The sequence below is a fragment of the Dasypus novemcinctus genome, chromosome 29, assembly GCF_030445035.2.
Source record: "Dasypus novemcinctus isolate mDasNov1 chromosome 29, mDasNov1.1.hap2, whole genome shotgun sequence".
In the NCBI taxonomy this organism is placed as follows: domain Eukaryota; kingdom Metazoa; phylum Chordata; class Mammalia; order Cingulata; family Dasypodidae; genus Dasypus; species Dasypus novemcinctus.
The window spans coordinates 33,865,713-33,884,604 of NC_080701.1; the positions used below are offsets into that span (position 1 = coordinate 33,865,713).

General features: G+C 36.6%; 1 protein-coding gene and 1 pseudogene across 2 annotated transcripts in view; one reads left to right on the forward strand and one right to left on the reverse strand.

Moving 5' to 3' along the window:
* Positions 1–260: 260 nt before the first annotated feature.
* The window catches only part of LOC101418075 (zinc finger protein 596-like), a 65,385-nt gene continuing 46,753 nt past the window's right edge, over positions 261–18,892 (reverse strand). For both annotated transcript variants that reach the window (XM_023586792.3, XM_058289792.2), the window contains 5 exons: positions 8,353–8,438; positions 6,320–6,446; positions 5,449–5,559; positions 4,819–4,910; positions 261–4,365 (listed from right to left, as the gene is read on the reverse strand). In XM_023586792.3, coding sequence (XP_023442560.2) covers positions 3,082–4,365; positions 4,819–4,910; positions 5,449–5,559; positions 6,320–6,446; positions 8,353–8,385 — 1,647 coding nt within the window. In that variant the 5' untranslated portion in view covers positions 8,386–8,438 and the 3' untranslated portion in view covers positions 261–3,081. The remainder of the gene's footprint in view (positions 4,366–4,818; positions 4,911–5,448; positions 5,560–6,319; positions 6,447–8,352; positions 8,439–18,892) is intronic.
* Positions 10,146–18,892, forward strand: part of LOC131276566 (hippocampus abundant transcript 1 protein-like) — a 114,886-nt pseudogene continuing 106,139 nt past the window's right edge.

Sequence of the window (18,892 nt, forward strand, 5' to 3'; positions counted from 1 at the left end):
TTACTGAATGCTTTCAAAATTGATGGCAACCACAGTTTATCTCCAGCATGAGTTCTTTCATGTTTTTTTCACAGAAGTAGGATGAAAGAAGCCTTTCCCACAAAAATGGCATTCATAGTGTTTTTCTTCAATGTGAGTTCTTTCATGTTGTTGAAGAAGGGAATTTTGACTGAAAGCATCCTGGCATAGATGACACTCATGGGGTTTCTCTCCAGTTGAGTTCTCTGGTTATATATATATATGTATAAAATATATATATTTGTTTTAACTTTTTAATTGAAACATATCACTCATACATAAACATAAACAATAAATGTATAATAGTTGTGAACTTAAAAAAATGAACATATAACATCAAACATATATAACATCTCACCCTACCACCAATAACTTGCATTGATTTTAAATCTTTTAAACTAATGATTAAAGAACACTGTCAAAATATTGTTACTAAAGTATTTTTCCCCTAACCAATCCGATTATTACCTTTATATCATTTATATATGAACATACATAAACAATTAAGTGTATAGTAAAAATTGTGAACTTACAAAGCAAATGCATAACGTCATACAAGTGTCCCACACATCAACCCTCCACCAACACCTTGTATTGTCATGAGACGTTGGCTGCAAACTATGAAAGAACACTGTCAAAAACTTACTAATCACAGTTCTTTTCTTACATTTGTTGTGTTTTCCCCCAACTCACCCTATTATTTTTTTAAATATATTTTTTATGACAGAAGTTGTAAACTTATAAAACAATCATGCACATGTGCAGAATTCCCAAAACAACACCCCTCCATCAACACACCACATTGTGTTGTGTTTACAATTTGTCATTGTAAAATGACAAATTTTATAGTAAAGCTAATTAAAACTTCTACATACATTAAACATCAGTAGTCCACTCAGTCCTTCTCTTATCTCCTTTAAGAATCCACCACCTACCACCAGGTCTTGAAGATATTTTCCAATAATTCTTCTAGAAGTTTTATGGTTTTTTTTTTTGTTGTTGTTGTTTTTAGTTTTTTTTATCCATTTTGAGTTAATTTTTGGATAAGGTCTGAGATAGGGGTCCTCTTTCCTTCTTTCAGCTATGTATGTCCAATTCCTTCAGCACAATTTGTTGAATGGATTTTTCTGCCCAAGCTGTGTGAGTCTGATAGGCTAGTCAAAAATCACTTGACCATACCTGTGAGGGTCTGTTTCTGAACCATAAATTTGGTTCCATTGGTCTACTGTGTTTGTCTTTAGGCCAGTACCATGCTGTTTTTACCACTATATGTAGGTATTATGATTTAAAGTCTGGAGATGAGGGTTCATTTTTCCTTTTTATGATGTTTCTGGCTATTTAGGACTCCTTACCCTTCCAAATAAATTTAATGATTGTGTTTTCAATTTTTCTTTAATGCTGGTGGAATTTTTACCGGGATTGCATCAAATCCGTATATCAATTTGAGTAGAACCAACATCTTAATGATATTTAGTCTTCCAATCCCTGAGCATGGAATGTTCTTCCAATTATTTAGGGCTTTTTAAATTTATTTTAATGTTGAGTTGCAGTTTTCTGAATACAAGTGCTTTACATCACTGGTTACGTTTATTCCTGAGTTTTATCTGTCATATTTTATTGTCACCACTCTTTTGACACTGTTACTTTTATTGATATAATCTTCATTTCTAGACTTTCTTTCAGGCCCCTCTCTCCTGTCTTTTCTTTTTGGGCTCTAGCACACCCTTTAGTATTTCCTGAAATTCTGGTCTCTTGTTTAGAAATTCTGTTTCTGTTTATTTGTGAATATTCTAAGTTCACCCTCATTTTTGAAAGACAGTCTTGCTGGATATAAGATTCTTGGTTGGAAGTTTTTCTCTTGTAGTATCTTAAATATATCAGACCACTGTCTTCTTGCCTCCATGGTTTCTGGTGAGAAAGCAGCACTTAATCTTATTGGATATCCCCTTATGTTATGCATTGCTTTTCTCTTGCTGCTCTCAGAATTCTCTTTGTCTTTGGCCTTTGACATTCTGATGAATATGTGTCTCGGAGTTGGTCTATTTTAATTTTTTTGGATGGGAGTATGTAGTGCTTCTTGGACAGGGATACCTATGTCCTTCAATAGGGTTGGGAAATTTTGTACCATTATTTCTTTAAATATTCCTTCTGCCCCTTTTCCCTTCTCTTCTCCTTCTGGGACACCCATGGCACATATGTTTGAATGCCTTTTCTGTCATTTAGTTCCCCAAGACCTTGTTCAATTTTTTTCCATTCTTTTCTTCATCTCTTCTTGTGTATGTTCACTTTCAGAGGCCATTTCTTCAAGCTCACCAATCCTTCTGCCTCCTCAAATCTATTATATGATTCCAATGTTTTCTATATTTCATTGATTGCACCTTTCATTTCCATAAGATCTGCTATTTTTCTATGTATGCTTTCAAATTCTTCTTTCTGCTCATCCAATGTCTTCTTAATATCCTTAATCTCTTTAGCCACCTCACTGAATTTATTAAGGAGATTTGTGTGCACATCTATAATTAGTTGTCTCAACTCCTTTCTGTCATCTGGAGGCTTATCTTCTTCCTTTAACTGGGCCATAGCTTCCTGTTTCTTGGTGTGGATTGTAATTTTTGTTAAAGTCTTCACATCTGACTTACTAGGGTATTTTTCCTGGGTACAGTTTTTCTCTTTTGTTTAGAGTTTCCTATCCTTTTCCCCTTGCTGGTTGCCCTGTAGCAGGAGCTGACTCTAGGAGCACCATCTTGCTGGTTCTCCTTCTGGTTATATTTTTTAGGAAAGAGGAGTGACTGAGTGCTTTCCCTCCAAGTAGACTTTCATTGGATTTCTCTTCAGTGAGATTTCTCATGTTCTTTAAGATGTGTATATTTATTAAAAACTTTCCCACATCAATGGCCTTCATGGGCTTTCTATCCAGTGTGAGTTCTTTTATGTTCCTTATGGGTAAATAATTGTCTGAAGGGTCTTCCACAAAGATGTCACTCATGGGGTTTCAATCCTATGCGAGTTCTGATTATTTTTAGGTAAGAGAAATGATCGAAGGCTTTCCCACAAAGATGACATTCATATGGTTTCTCTCCAGTGTGTCCTCTGATGTGCACTTAGGGAAGAGGAGTAACTGAAGCCTTTCCCACAAAGCTGACATTCATAAGGTTTCTCTCCAGTGTGAGTTCTCTGATGTTCTTTTAGGCCATAGGAGTAACAGAAGGCTTTCCCACAAAGTTGACATTCATGTTTCTCTCTATTGTGAGTTTTCTGATGTATTTTTAGGGAAGAGGCGTGAAAGAAGGCTTTTCCACATATAAGGCATTCATGGGGTTTCTCTCCAGTGTGAGTTCTCTGATGTTTCCTTAGGGAAGAGGAGTAACTGAAGCCTTTCCCACAAAGCTGACATCCATAAGGCTTCTCTCCATTGTGAGTTTTCTGATGGTCTTTTAGGGCAGAGGAGTGACAGAAGGCTTTCCCACAAAGCTGACATTCATATAGTTTCTCTCCATTGTGAGTTTCCTGATGTACTTTTAGGGAAGAGGACTGACTGAAGGCTTTCCCACATAGAAGGCATTCATAGGGTTTCTCTCCAGTGTGAGTTCTCTGATGTATTTTTAGGGAAGAGGAGTGACTGTAGGCTTTCCCGCATAGAAGACATTCATGGGGCTTCTCTCCAGTGTGAGATATCTTATGTTCTTTAAGACGACCATAGTGACTGAAGGCTTTTCCACATAGAAGGCATTCATAGGGTTTCTCTCCAGTGTGAGTTCTCTGATGTATTTTTAGGGAAGAGGAGTGACTGTAGGCTTTTCCACATAGATGACATTCATGGGGTTTCTCTCCAGTGTGAGTTCTCTGATGTATTTTTAGGGACGAGGAGTTATGGTAGGCTTTCCCACAAAGATGACATTCATGGCCTTTCTTTCCAGTGTGAGCTCTCGCATGGTGTTTAAGGGAAGGGGATGTAGTGAAGGCTTTCCCACAAAGATGGCATTCATGGGGTTTCTGTCCAGTAGGAGTTCTCTTATGTTGTTGGAGATGGGAATGTTGACTGAAAACATTCATGCGTAGCTGAGACTCACAGCGTTTCTCTCCAATGGGAATTCTACTGTATTGTTTGCGGTCAGAGCATTGCATAAAATTTTTAGCACTTTGGTAACATTCATATGATTTAATTCTAGGATGAGTATGCTTACGTTGATTTAAAGATGAATGATCATTGAAGATGGCTGGAGGTGGATTCTTTAAATAGGATTTCTGTGACATGTGAGTTGATGCATGTTGTTTCACTATTGATATGTGAGAGGAATCTTTTTGCAAATAATATTTAATGGAATTCTTTTGGGTATGAGATCTGTGCTGTGGAGAATGAGATGAGACTGTAAAACATTTGTTCATATAAATGAATTTTATCATTTCCCTACATATGAAACCTGGACTAATCTACTTGTGATAATCTATAATTAAAATATTTGCCATGTTGGTTTCATATATACATTATTCTATTCCATACACAGAGATTCTCTATTACAACAATCTAACTGCTGAGGTATCTGATCAATTTTGAGCTTCACGATGTTTCAAAGATTACAAATGTGAAACATGTTTATGCAATTCATTTTTTACATGACTCAGGTAAGAGTTTTGTTTAGGTTAACTATTTTTTTACTTTAATTCAAATTATCACAAATTTTTGCTGGATTAGCACTTAATGCCAAGATTAAATGCAATTTCATGATTTTATTGAATTCCTAATTCATCCCATCCCTAGGAATCTATTTGGAATACTAGGGTTCACAAAATTAAGCTTACCAATGCCATGATTTTAGAAGAGTCTTTCCTACAGGTAGGTTGGTTGAATACCATTTCTATCATTTCACATGGTTTAAAGGCACTTTTCTTCCCTGTAGTAATTGTAAAGAAAAAAAAAGATGTTAGAATATCATTAGGAGACAAAAATTTTAGAAAGTTCCAAGTATATCTTTCAGTATGTTTCCCATATTCACAATTAGCTGGGGAAAATATTGAATTAATGATTACTTTAGGAATAAGAAAACATTATAAGACATTACAATCAAAAAGGTTTTCAGGGAGGGAATATGAGAAAAAATAATTTGGGAGATTGGAAGATAAAAAAGAGGAAAAATATTACAAGAATAGGACCAGGACAAGGATAATTATGTGAAGATTTAACCGCATTAACAAAGGAATATCCCTTTCACAATGTCAATGACACCTGATTAAGCTTGAGAAGTATATGGAATAAACACATGTGACTAGACTTTCCCCAATATCCACATCTATATTTTTGAAATCATAACTCATGTAAAGAAACCTAAAGAAAACATAATTCACTTAAGAAATCTTAAAGTTAAAATATTCAAGCACATACTCATTACACCAGGAGAACCCTCTTCTGATGCACAGGTCCTTATGGCTCACCTGAATTCCAGTATTGAGAAAATACTATTCCTCCTCTCCACACTTCTCCTTGTTCCAAGTGAGAAAGCAAATCTGTTTTGCAGACTTGATATCCAATATGAAAAAAGGTACCTGGGTTTTGAGTTGTGATAGTAACAGAGCATGATCATGGCATGTTACCAAAGAATAAAGTAAGCATGGAAGGTCAGCAATGCAACAAAACCTAGAACTCAGATAACTGAGAATATTTCAACAGAAATTGTAACTTGACATTTTCCCATTTTAATGAGGACCACTGGTTATTGTTACTCATGCACTAGTACAAAGAGTAACTGCCAGATCATCTATATTCTCAATGGGAAGAAAATTATGTTTCCAAAGTGATTGAATATTATGCTCAAAATAATCCAATTAATAATATAAATCCCAATAGAATGATCTAAATTCTATATGGAAAAGGATATATGTAATGCTTTTACTATTATGTTCTGAAGCCTCAGCATAGCCCTTGGAGCAGAATACTTGTTTCATCACAGTCATTTATTCATCCATTCAAAAAGTATTGCATTCTCAGCACAGCACTGAGTATTGGAAACTGAGATTCAAGAAAGTCATTAAGCTGTGGTCAGGAAAATTAAATACTGGGGTGAACTAGATGTAAATAAAAAATAAGGAAACAAACAATAAGGCAGTTTTATTTTTTATAATGCAATATGGAAGTATTAAAATTTAAAATATAAAAATATGAGAAAAAGATTATATAATATGGAGAAGCTGATATTTAAATAAATGGAAGATGATTTATGATAAATATATTGATACATAAACAGGTTACATTGATTGTAAGTAGATGAGACAGATATAGATGGTAGAAAAATTTTGAGAGTCTCACCTACAGAGACCATATTATTGATATTCTCCAGCATCACTTCTCTAAACAACTTTTGCTGGGATGTGTCTAACAGGTCCCACTCTTCCTGGGTGAAGTCTACAGCCACATCCCTGAAGGTCACTAACTCCTAAAACATCACAGAAATTTGCATTCACACGGCACAGTCCTAAGCAATGTCCCGCATGTGATGTACAAAATAACAGCACTAAAGAAGCAGAAACTGCACATACAAAACTCAAAAACATATATGGGATTCCAGTAATATCATTAGAAATGCTATATTGTCATCTGTATTTCAGATGCATTCACATATACACACTCTAAATACATCATAGTGCATTGTAAAAGAAATACTATGACACGAGATGTTATATACACCTGGAAATTTCCCAATAAGCTTTTAATTAGGCCTTCTTTATTCTGATTATAAAGCTCTCAATCAAGCATTCAAAGTTAAATCCATCTTTCTAAGTAATTCTAAGTAAATTTATTAAATTGCAACTTATTGCAAGGCAAAGAATATCCTTCATATTTCATTTTTTAAAATGAGTATGGTTTGATTATTCCCTTATACAGATAAATTCATATTCCTCTCATTTGTAAAATCATTTGAGAAAATGTTATGCATATTGGTAAATACAAGTTAATGTGTGAATTGTTTTCCATCTAAATTCAATTCACAGGTCTATTATTCATTAAAATGCCAGGGAAACTTGAAGAAATATCCAGAATTCTGCTAAACTGAAAAGGTATCAAATCAGTGACTTCTGCTTTCCCCAGTGCTACATAGCTCAGGTATTCATTGTGATGTGTAAATACAGATGGTCAGGGTCACAAGTCAAGGCATCCTGAGACAGTTTTACTGATACATAGCCTTACATTACACTGACAATTCCTGTGAAAGGAGACTTCCCAATCTCACCTTTTTCTGGGTTTACAAATACCAGTTTTCATTATCTCACTTTTAACAGCATCTCATCTATGTGTGAATGATTAAAAGAATCCTGTTCATTGTTTCTGGTGTATCCCAATCTTCAAAACTTTTCAGAGAAATAAATTTTATTCAACCTATTACAAAGCTCCTGAAACCACAGCCATAATGAAGCAAAAATAATTCCCATGCATTGTAACCATTTATAAAATTTGATTAAGTTACTTCCCAATCTCACCTTTTTCTGGGTTTACAAATACCAGTTTTCATTATCTCACTTTTAACAGCATCTCATCTATGTGTGAATGATTAAAAGAATCCTGTTCATTGTTTCTGGTGTATCCCAATCTTCAAAACTTTTCAGAGAAATAAATTTTATTCAACCTATTACAAAGCTCCTGAAACCACAGCCACAATGAAGCAAAAATAATTCCCATACATTGTAACCATTTATAAAATTTGATTAAGTTTGCCTTAGAAAACTGAAGTTGGGAAATTTGAACTTTAGTTTAGGTGAATTTTAGTTTTATTTTAAAAATATTTCAAAACATGCAAATATATTCCATCAAAATTTTAAGAATATTAAATTTTGGGAAAATAAGTAAATTCTTACAGATTGCCTTTAATTTACTAACCTTCTCATGCTTCTGGCAAATATGCCTATCCCTACATAACAATACCTGTAATGTTGGCTTGACTCCAGAGCTGAAAACTCAGCCTCTTTTCTGACTATAAAACTTCCCCTTCTGTTCATCTCTGTCACTTCTATTGATTACATGCCAAGGCCAATCTCAGGCACAAACATGATTCATGAATTATTTATCCAAAGAGGATATGGGATGTGTGAGAAAAAGAAAACATCTGTAACCTTTTCAGAAAATGCAGTTTTTATGGAAGCTGGAACCAACTCTTGCAATTACATTGGAAGACTACTCCATCACTCCCTAACTTACCATAATTATTAAAGAGTCCTGTATAAACTTAATTTAATCTCAGATTCTTGAATAGCTCCTGAATACACAGAATACCCACAACAATAGAAGAAATCTTCCCATTTGCTGGCAACAGAGGTGCAATTTCCATAAAAGAATTCCTTACTCACCTGTGATTGCATTGTCAATACCTTAGCAGGCATATATCTTCCTCTGGATTTTCACTCAAAACCAGGCAAACAGAAGTTGAGCAAAGCTGACAATGGAGAAAGAATCTTAAGATTGAAATCTTGACCACAGCTTTCAGGACCACCTATCATGAATGCCAAACACTTCACTCAGGAGTATACCCAGCCCAGTCGACACAAGAAACATGAGGCATGCTCAAGATAAATAAGGAGAGGACTCTCCTTTCCCAGAGTCAAGATGCTGGAGTTCTTGTCTTCTCTGGCAGATAAGTACAATATTTATTAATCACCCTTGGATGTTCAGAGACTTTTAATTCATCCCTGTTTCCAAAACAGGAATCCCTTACCAAAACCACATCTGGAATTGGGTCCTCAACAAAAGAGGAAACAGACTAGAATTTCTCAGTTATTACTGGATTTAAAATAGCATTGGTTCTCTCACATGCATTTCTGTCTTCTAGACTCTCACTCCCTTCCTGCGCTATTCTGAACCTAACTTGTTGTTTTCTCCTAAAACAGCTTAGCTTTTCCATGTGTGATATCTAACAATGCAACCCCTAACACTAAGTTCTATATCTCACCCCAATGTATTTGTAAATCAACTAAAAAGCTTAGGAATATATATTATTCAACATAAAAGAAAAAAAGAATATATACTATTATGGAGTTGAACAGATCTAGGATTAACTTAGCTATTTGTATGTCAAGTTCAGGAAGAAAATGATTGTTATACAACATGTTTGGAGAATTAAATATTTTTAATAATTTAATCTTCTCAGTAACCCAGCTGATAAAGGTTAATTTACTCATTTAACAAACATCCCAAATGTTCAGAGAGCTGAATATGACAAATTTATGTGGTCAGAAAAAGACCCAGCTAGATTTGAATTTTTTCTTCCTATACCCAATTTCAAATATCTTACGGGTTACATGCCATACCTGGGTATTACATGGAATGTCACCTTTCATTTAAATAATCAGGTACCCTGTTTGCGGCGGCTTGCTCGGTCGGTAGAGGTGGGGTCTGGCTGCGGACGAGGGGTCGGTCCAGCTTTGGACGAGGGGTCGGTCCCGCTTGGGACGAGGGGTCAGTCCTGCTTGGGACGAGGGGTCGGTCCTGCTTGGGACGAGGGGTCGGTCCCACTTGGGACGAGGGGTCGGTCCGGCAGCAGACGAGGGGTCGGTCTCACAGGGGTTGCGCGGTTCGGCTGACGGGGTCGCCCGGCAAAGCCGGTGACGAAGGGGTCGCCCGGAGAAGCAGGCGACGAACTGGGGACAAGGGAGGCCAGGCCCTTGTCGGGGGCTCTCAGGACTGGAGGGCGCACGGCAGAAGAACTACCGCGGAGACAAGGTAAACACGCAAGTCCACTTTATTGAGGGAGAGGCAACAGTTTTATAGGGGCTGGGGAAGGCTGATTGGTCGAAGCCACACCCTGTTCTGATTGGTTGCTGGCGAAAGGTCAGTGGGAGGTACTGGAGGGGGGAGGGGTGGTGATCAGGGATTGGCTGTTGCTGTTGCTGGGGGAAGGGGCAGGGTTTAGGGACTGGTGGCTGCTGTTGCTGGGGTGGAGGGCAGACTTGAGTTTCCCGCCCACGCCTGGCTGTTGCTGCTGTCGGGGGGAGGGAAAAGGGCAGACTGGATTTTTCCGCCCACGCCTGGCTGTTGCTGCTGTCGGGGGAAGGGAAAAGGGCAGACTGGATTTTTCCGCCCTGCGCCTGCGCAGGGAGAAAGAAGAAGGGTGCCGCCCCACAGGCATCGTGTGGCGCCATCCGGGATGAGGGGCGGCCGCCGAAGCATGGCTGCCGAGAAGGGGAGACCCGAGGGCACTCTGCGCCCATGCCGAGCTTCCTTCAGGGGTGGCGGTGAGTCTGACCAGCCACCCTATTATGGGGGCAGCAGCTTGGCCTACCGTGGCCGCTCTCCTGCCAGGCCAGCAAACCACACTTCAGCCCGAGGGGTGACCGCACCCTGTTGTCAAAATAGTCTCTTAATATAGTTTGTTACAATTAAATCCATGCACAAGTTCTCCTGTCACAAGGAAACCTCCACTGCATTGAACCCAATTCCCAAACAGCTTTCACTTCATGTAGTATTGATGGCAAGATGTATTCCAAGCATACATATTTCAGCATATGCTTCATGAGAACTGTATTTACTATATGTTTCAGTAAATATCTTACTATTTTTGACATCTGCCCACATAGGAGTGATTCTAATTTCCTGTCATGTTTATTACTTCACGTGACACAGCACATTACTAAATTCTTGCTTTATTACAAAATACAGAATCACAACACCTAGTGCTTTCAAATATATCTTTAAAAAATTTATTGAAATATATCACTCATAAACATTCATAAATGTATAGTAGTTGTGAGCTTACAAAACAAACATATATAACATCAAACATACATAACATCTCACCCTACCACCAATAACTTACATTGTCTTTAAACCTTTTAAACTAATGATTAAAGAGCATTGTCAAATTATTACTACTAAACAAAGTATTTTTCCCCTAACCAATCCAATTATTTTTACATCATTTATATATGAACATACATAAACAATTAAGTGTATAGTAAAAGTTGTGAACTTACAAAGCAAACATGCATAACATCATACAGGGATCCCATACATCAACCCTCCACCAACACCTTGCATTGTCATGAGACGTTTGTTACAAATTATGAAGAAACACTGTCAAAATCTTTCTACTATTCATAGTTCTTATTTTACATTTGGTGTGTTTTCCCCCAACCCACCCTATTATTATTCAGAAAAGAATTCATCTTGATAATTGAGTTATTCTTCCATCTTCCATAATTACTTCAAGCCCCATAGTTTGAATACCACATATTCTCCCATTTCGCATTACTTTGCCAAATGAGATTAACATCATAATAACCAGGTGAGTGATGTAATTTTTAAAAAATCACCTCAATTTAACACTATGTCTAGTTATTCCTGCATTCATACCCATTAGTTATTCCTTCTCTCTCATTGAAGAGTCTTATCACCTGATAAGTTGAATGTTTCCAACTAAATTCTTGTCTTTCCTATTTCTTTCTGAAATCTGTATCACAATTTTCATTTCTTACAACTGATTTCCTTTTCCTTCTTTCACAATCTACATGAGCACTTTTACTCTGTTGTCACAAACCCTTAAACAATGAGTTAATAACATTACAGACTTAAATAAACTATGCTCTCATCTCCAATAAGATCCCCATGAATTAATCAAGTGTGTGTGCTTCAATCTATAACTTGGAAGTAAAGACAAATTGGACCTTTAGGGGACTTTTATTTTTCTTAGACTCTTTGAGCCATCTCAGTCCCTTGATTGTATTCAAGTTATTCTAGTCACTCCTCCCTCTTGTGTACTGCATGGCACTACTCAAACAATATTATTAGAACATTTCAAGGATGAATTTTAACCTTCTTTCACTCTCATTTATGTACACTATGATGACAATATTACACATCTTTTCATTGCTTCAATTTATTCCACTGTTGGCTCTAAAATGACTGTACATCTCTATTTTCAGAGAGAGGCAAAAAATTCTAATATAATGCAAGAGATTTCCACCACCATGATCCCAGAAATCTAAAATAAATACTCTTCTTCTAAAGCTTACTTTCTAATTAACCTAGATGTCAATCAAGATGAATATAATCAAGGTATGCCACTTGAACAAAACATTTCCCTTCAAATTAAGGAATTTTAAGTTAGGACTCCTCCAGACATTCAGGAATTGAATAAGAACTCATCACTCAGGAAAACACAATACATTCATATTAGCTAAGCATCCTTTATTTCCATGGAAATCCCCTTAAACACTTTCCCACATCATACTCATATTCCATCATTCTCTGTTCTGTCATTTCCTCAAAGATCTCTTCACTGAGCCTCAACAAAAGATATTGTTTGCCCCTCCAATAGTCTATATTACAATTCTATTATTTTTTCAGGTCCCTCATATAATTTTTCACTGTACATTTATTTTTTCTTATTTTGGTCTCTCTCACTCATCTAACTGTATAAATCCTTCCTTGAATGCTAATAAATTAAATAAGTTTCCCTTTGAAAATGATCAAATAATTATGAATACGGAAATATTGTATATCCACAATAAGTTAACCTAACCTCACATAGCCTGGGCCCAACTGCCTGCAGTCAAATTAAATACATTCTGATTAAAAAGAAGACCATTTGCAAAAAAATTAGGACTCTCCTTCCTGGTTAAAATTCTCTCCCTTATTCATGAGAACCCAAATGGTCTGCGAATGCAAGGAATCCAAGTCTTAATGAGACACATGTGCAATTCAGAGCTTATTTCTCTCTAGAAAAATCACCATTTTGATGGCAAACTTTCTATGTAGTTAATATCACCAATTCTATAATTTAAAAGGCACACCTTGAGAACTCAGATGTTAATCAAGACAAATCTACTTAAGGCACACCATGTGTTATTCACTTTCTTCTAATACTCTCAAAACCAACCTTCCTGCATTATTAAAGATATCCCACAGTTTTATGGATTTTAGCTGTCCTGGGTTAAGTACAGTAAAGCACTTATAGCAAGAAGATTCTTCCTAATCTGTATACCTGAGAAGTGAAATCTACAAATACTTTCTCAGTTATCCATGAGACTTTGTATAAGTAAAAATATTTGTGCTGAAAAAATACACAAGGAAAATTTTAATTGTTGAAGAATGTGTATATTTTAATATAAGGCAAAGACTATCCAGTATAGGTCTCATTATGTTAAATCTATCTTCAAACTACAAAATATTAGGCATTCCCAAAAGAAATTATTGTTTCGTTGTTGAATTTCCTATAAGTTTGGGTTTAAACAATTTTCTAAACTAAAATTATCATCAATGAATGCTTATATATGCATTAACAGTACAGTCAACTTATTTTGAGTTTTAACAAGGTTTGCTATTTTAGTAGTGCTAAATAATTCCCAGTACTATCAAAGAATCTGCTCCAGAAAATATTTTTCTTTTATGACTGTTTAGACACATTACTGTAATCAGAGCTATATCCTATATTTTAAGGCACTAAACCTATTGAATATAATTAAATACTATACATCACTTTTTATCAGAATATCCACTTTGTAACATATGGTTTTATAATCCATCCCCCAGATGAGTGGTTCCCATGAGTATGGATCTTTATGAAAAATAAGGTAATGTTATATTTCTCAAAAAGATTGCAACTTCTATCATGTATTAGCAGACCAATATGCTTATTTTCTTTTGTTTTTTAATCCTCAAGATATATAAAAGACCAAGCAATGGTAGCAAACTGGTAATCTTTATCAATACTCAATGAACAATGGATTTTAGTGCATAAATTAAAGCCTACCAGTATTTTGTGTGATCCATGTATCTTTACAAAAAAGATAATTAAAAAAAATAATAAAACTAGCATACCAGTAAACCATGATAATAAGGGACCAAATAAACTAAAGTAAAATAAGAACATAAGAATAAAATCTAAATCATTCACAGAAAATATATCAGCCATTTCTACTTATTTCTTTTTAAGATAAGCTAATTGGAAGAAATTGAGAGTAGTAACCATCTGCTTCTCTCTCCCAAACTTTATTTTTCATTTCAGTCTCCCTAGAGCAGGCCTGAGTCAAAGGTCTTTTGAAAAGATGTGGAGGTTCAAAGTCATCCCCCGTCTATGATCTTACTTTCCCTAGTACTAATTATTTCTCTAGTCAGTAGCAATCATATTAGTTGATTACAAAATTATTCATACATATCTTGATGAATAGAAGAATAAATTTCTGTAGAGAAATCAAGCAATATTTCTATTTTAGGAACATCCTTTTATATACAAATACATATTTTATCATTTTAAAAATCCACTCTACTAAGTTAAAATAATAGCATTTCCTTACTTCTGTATCATGCATTTTAGGTAGTCAATTATTCCATCTTCATGGTTTTATAATTTAGCTCTATGTGATTTCAGCCTAGTTTCTGTAGCCAGATTAAAATGTAATGTATGTGAAACCAACCGAGGACCACAGGGTACACATAAAGTGCCTGTAGGAAAGCACATAGAACTGTAGAGTTTGATATTAACCATACCTGTTAGTTCCTCCTTGTAAAGAAAAATGTAAACATGTAATGCTTTACTTAATCTATTATCTTTATCACCATGAGAATTAGAGAACTCAGGATTATTACGTATTTTGATAACAAGAGAAAAACACTAGAGAAACTCCCCAGTCCATTCCAAGAGAGCTCAAATTAATGGTTAAATTTCTTTGTTGTAAACCTGCATAAAAGCTGTAGGAAAACCCCTCAAAAGGAGGCCAATTTGAGATTGTTAGTTCTCCTGTCATACACTGGCCAGTAAAGTGACTTTTCCTTCCTAGTCTAGTTCACTGTGTCTCTTATGTGATGCTAAGCACCAAGCTCACAGATTTTTTGATCACTGAAAATTCCAGGAAATATTTTTTAACTAAGCGTGTATATATAAGTATGTTATAAGTGTGTATATGTTGGAAGACAATGCTGACCTAGGCTTGTCCAAAAGCATAGAGTCATTCCAGGAAATAAAAAATACTATCGTGCCCTATGGCTTTTAAGAGCCACTTAAGAAAAGACAAATGAAAGGAAAAAAATGCAAGGTTACATGGTTTAGATTTATTGTTGGAGATAGGAAATCTTTAAAAGAAATATCAGTATTTTTGAAGAATAATACCAAATTTCTTTATTGAACAACTGTGTGAGAGTAATTTCATTCAATCTGGATTGAATCATTAAAGAACAAGATTTGCCAAAGGTGATGAGTCCATCTATGCTACTGATAATAAAACAGGGAGAATCTAAATGCAGAATATATTTTCATGTCTAGAATGCATTTATTAAATTTGGACAGGAATATGTAAGTTCTATAACCACAGATGATAAATAAAAGGAATGGGAGATATTACCTAGGTAGAAAGATAGAAATAAAGGAAGGACTGGGCTATATGCTAATGAGTTTCAACATATAATATTTCAGAAATAGCTTAACAATATGCAATGTGGGGTGAGAAAATATCCAAAGAGTGTTGTGTCCTAGGAGACCAGGACAGACATGGATGATAGGAGGTGGAAATCAGGGAATTTGTTGAGGATTCTGAAAGGTAAAGATGCTTTCAGAGGTTTCAGTGAGATGCATGTAAATAGCTTCTCAAGAGCAGTGTATGTAAGTACAGAATGTGTAAGCCATATCAGAGTGCACTGAGGAGTGAGCAGGAGGTGAGGACAAACACAGTAATTGCAGTAAATTGAAAAAGGTTGGTATCAATTGGCAGGAGAATTTAATAACTGGAGTGGTAAAAATCACATTCCAAAAAATTTTAAATATTTTCAGATAGTACTTTGATAGAACCAATGTATGAAAACTGACAGTATTTGTAATGGTAATGGGAAAAGTCCAGGTAACATCTCATAGTTTGAAGAGTTCCCAAGAAAACAAAAATAAGAAACCACCTTGAGGTATACTGAATTCTGAGGCAAGTTCCAGAGAAAAACCACACTTTGCTCTTCTCCCAAAGTTCTGTGTGGTTCAGCTTATTTATTAATGAGAAAATGCAAACTCTGTTTGTATTCTCTTTGTATAGGGAAAACATTTAATAAATCCAATGAGTGATCTATTCCAGGGAGAAAACCCTGATTGCATAGACTGCAGATACCAGATTTAATCAGGGTTTCATTCAATGAGATGCATTCTGTTCCCCTTGATTGATTTACAAGATAAATAAGAAGTTAAAAATTCCTTATGTTGGAAAATGAAGATGTAAGGACATTGAGAAGGATGATTGAAAGGCAACTAATTAATCCAATAAATACATCACAGTACATTCTTTATAACAGAAAATAGCCAAAGTCCTAGAGATATAACAGTGAACCAGATATACTAGTTGTATACAGATGAAGATTTTGAATTCTTTGGAGAAGACTGGGATTAAAAATAAAATGAGGGCGGCGGACTTGGCCCAGTGGTTAGGGTGTCCGTCTACCACATGGGAGGTCCGCGGTTCAAACCCCGCGTCTCCTTGACTTGTGTGGAGCTGGCCCATGTGCAGTGCTGATGCACACAAGGAGTGCCCTGCCATGCAGGGGTGTCCCCCGCATAGGGGAGCCCCACATGCAAGGAATGCGCCCCGTAAGGAGAGCCACTCAGCACGAAAGTGCAGCCTGCCTAAGAATGGTGCTGCCCACATGGAGAGCTGATGCAGCAAGATGACATAACAAAAAGAAACAGATTCCTGTGCCGCTAACAACAGAAGTGGACAAAAGAAGATGCAGCAAATAGAGAGAACAGACAACTGGGGTGGGGGTGGGGGGGGAAGGGGAGAGAAATAAATAAATAAATCTTTAAAAAAAATAAAATGAGCATTCTCGGAAAGTGTTGTCTGAGTAGGCAGGCAAGGCTCCACTTTCTCATAAAGACAATGAAAAAAGAGAAGCTGGCCCCAGGAAGAAAGGAATGTTGAGCCCAGAAAGAAGACCCTAGAAAGGAGGAACTCAGGAAGCCTGAACTCTCATATCCATCAGCAGCCATCCTGCTCCAACACGTGAAAATAGACTCTGGTGAGGGAAGTAACTTATGCTTTATGGCCTGGTATCTGTAAGCTCCTACCCTAAATAAATACCTTTTATAAAAACCAACCAGTTTCTGGTATTTTGCATCAGCACTCCTTTGGCTGACTAATACAATGAGTTTGCTGGCATACAGGATATCCTCTAGGGCATCTCCTAGTACTGCCATGTCCTATGATTAAAGTCAATGGAAAATTACAACAACCCAATCCAAGCAGTACTAATCATGGCCCAGAATCTTCAGGAAGGAAAGTTTGGGCCAGCACACCAGGCAAAGAATCATGGCCATTTGAAGTGCTTGCTGAGGGTAATGGGAACATGGAATGGCTAGTGGAAGAATAGAGTGATAAATAAGAACTTTTACCCACATGACCAATTACAGAAATGAAGACTGTAATAGTTGTGAATCCTTCTTCCTTGTTTCATTATCAATATGATTGTATATGTACACAAAATGAATCTTTCTTATCTTCCATAACATTTTCCCTGCATATTAGTTTCATGTCATAATATTTAATGATGTCAAATTTATGAATGAATATTACCCAAGGACTTGCAAACTATGCTGTAAGGAATTAATGCATTTCTAGTTGTACACAGGAGAGTTGAACATTGTTAGGCAGAAATATATATATGCATGTTTGTTATTGTTTTTAATTAGAGACTAAGTATGGTTTTAGGTAATGTGTTTGGTTGCTCAGTTGACAAGGGGTGGACTGTGATGGTTAGGCTAATGTGTCAACTCTGCCAGGTAATTGTGCCATGTTGTTTGGTCAAGCAAGCACTGGGCTGTAGGAAACAAAGGCATGTTGTTTCTGTGGAAGCAAGTTACTTCCTTGACCACCGAGTCATGCTGTCTCCATAGCTATATGTGCAGGTCATAAATCTAGTAAGGAGATGTGTACATGCAGGTGGAATGAGGACTAGGTAGAACGGAACAACCTTGGCAACAAGATTTATGGATATGCTTTCTCAACAATATGATAGAACACTGAAATTTTGTACTTTGAATTATAATCATAGGTTTTGGTTCATTGTGTTACACAGGTTGAGGCAATGGGAATAGTTAGCTAGGATAGTTGCTGGTTCTCACGATTGCTTGGAGTATATAAAGAAGCCCCTGAAATTAACAAACTTGTCTGATGAGCTTGAGGCTTCAATGCTCTCAGATCCCCTGATCCCAATCTCTCTGTCTTTCATTCCCGATACCCTTCGGGTCCGTGACTCCGACATCTGGCGACCAACATGGGGCCCAAAGCAGTGATTGCAGGAGAGATTCTTCCATGGCAATATCAGAAAGGCAGAAACTGAAAACCTTCCTGAAAGGCTGAGGCATCCATCGAAAGGCGACTCGAGTCTGACAATACAGTGGTAAGAATCTTAATTAATTTTGCTTTCCACTAGCATCAGGGAATGGGAAATCAACCAGGACATCTGGAAGAATATTCACAGGTACTAAAGACTCTTATAAATACTGTCAGAGTCTCAGTGAAAACTGATGATTTACTTGAATTTTTGCTCTAGTACAAAAAACACTGCTACTGGTTTCAGCCACAAGGAAAAAATCTTTTAAATCTTAAACAGTGGAAACAGGTAATGAAGGCGCTCCGTAGAGCATACCAAAAAGGGGAGACTATACCACTGTCAGTGTGGGCTTTAGGGCAACAGATTGCAGCAGCCTTAGATCCGCTGCAGTCTGAAGTGGAGGAGGAAGAAATTTCCAGGGAGCCCCATGACATGAGAGTGAGGACCGGGAGGAAACAGAGGACAAGGATGAGGATGAACCCCCGATGAGAAAGAAACTAACCCCTGTCTGCCTAAGCAGATGTTTAAATTGAATATTTCTAAAGCCAGCATTTACCCTAATTTGTGTAATGTAGCCCCTATGGTTCCCCCGGT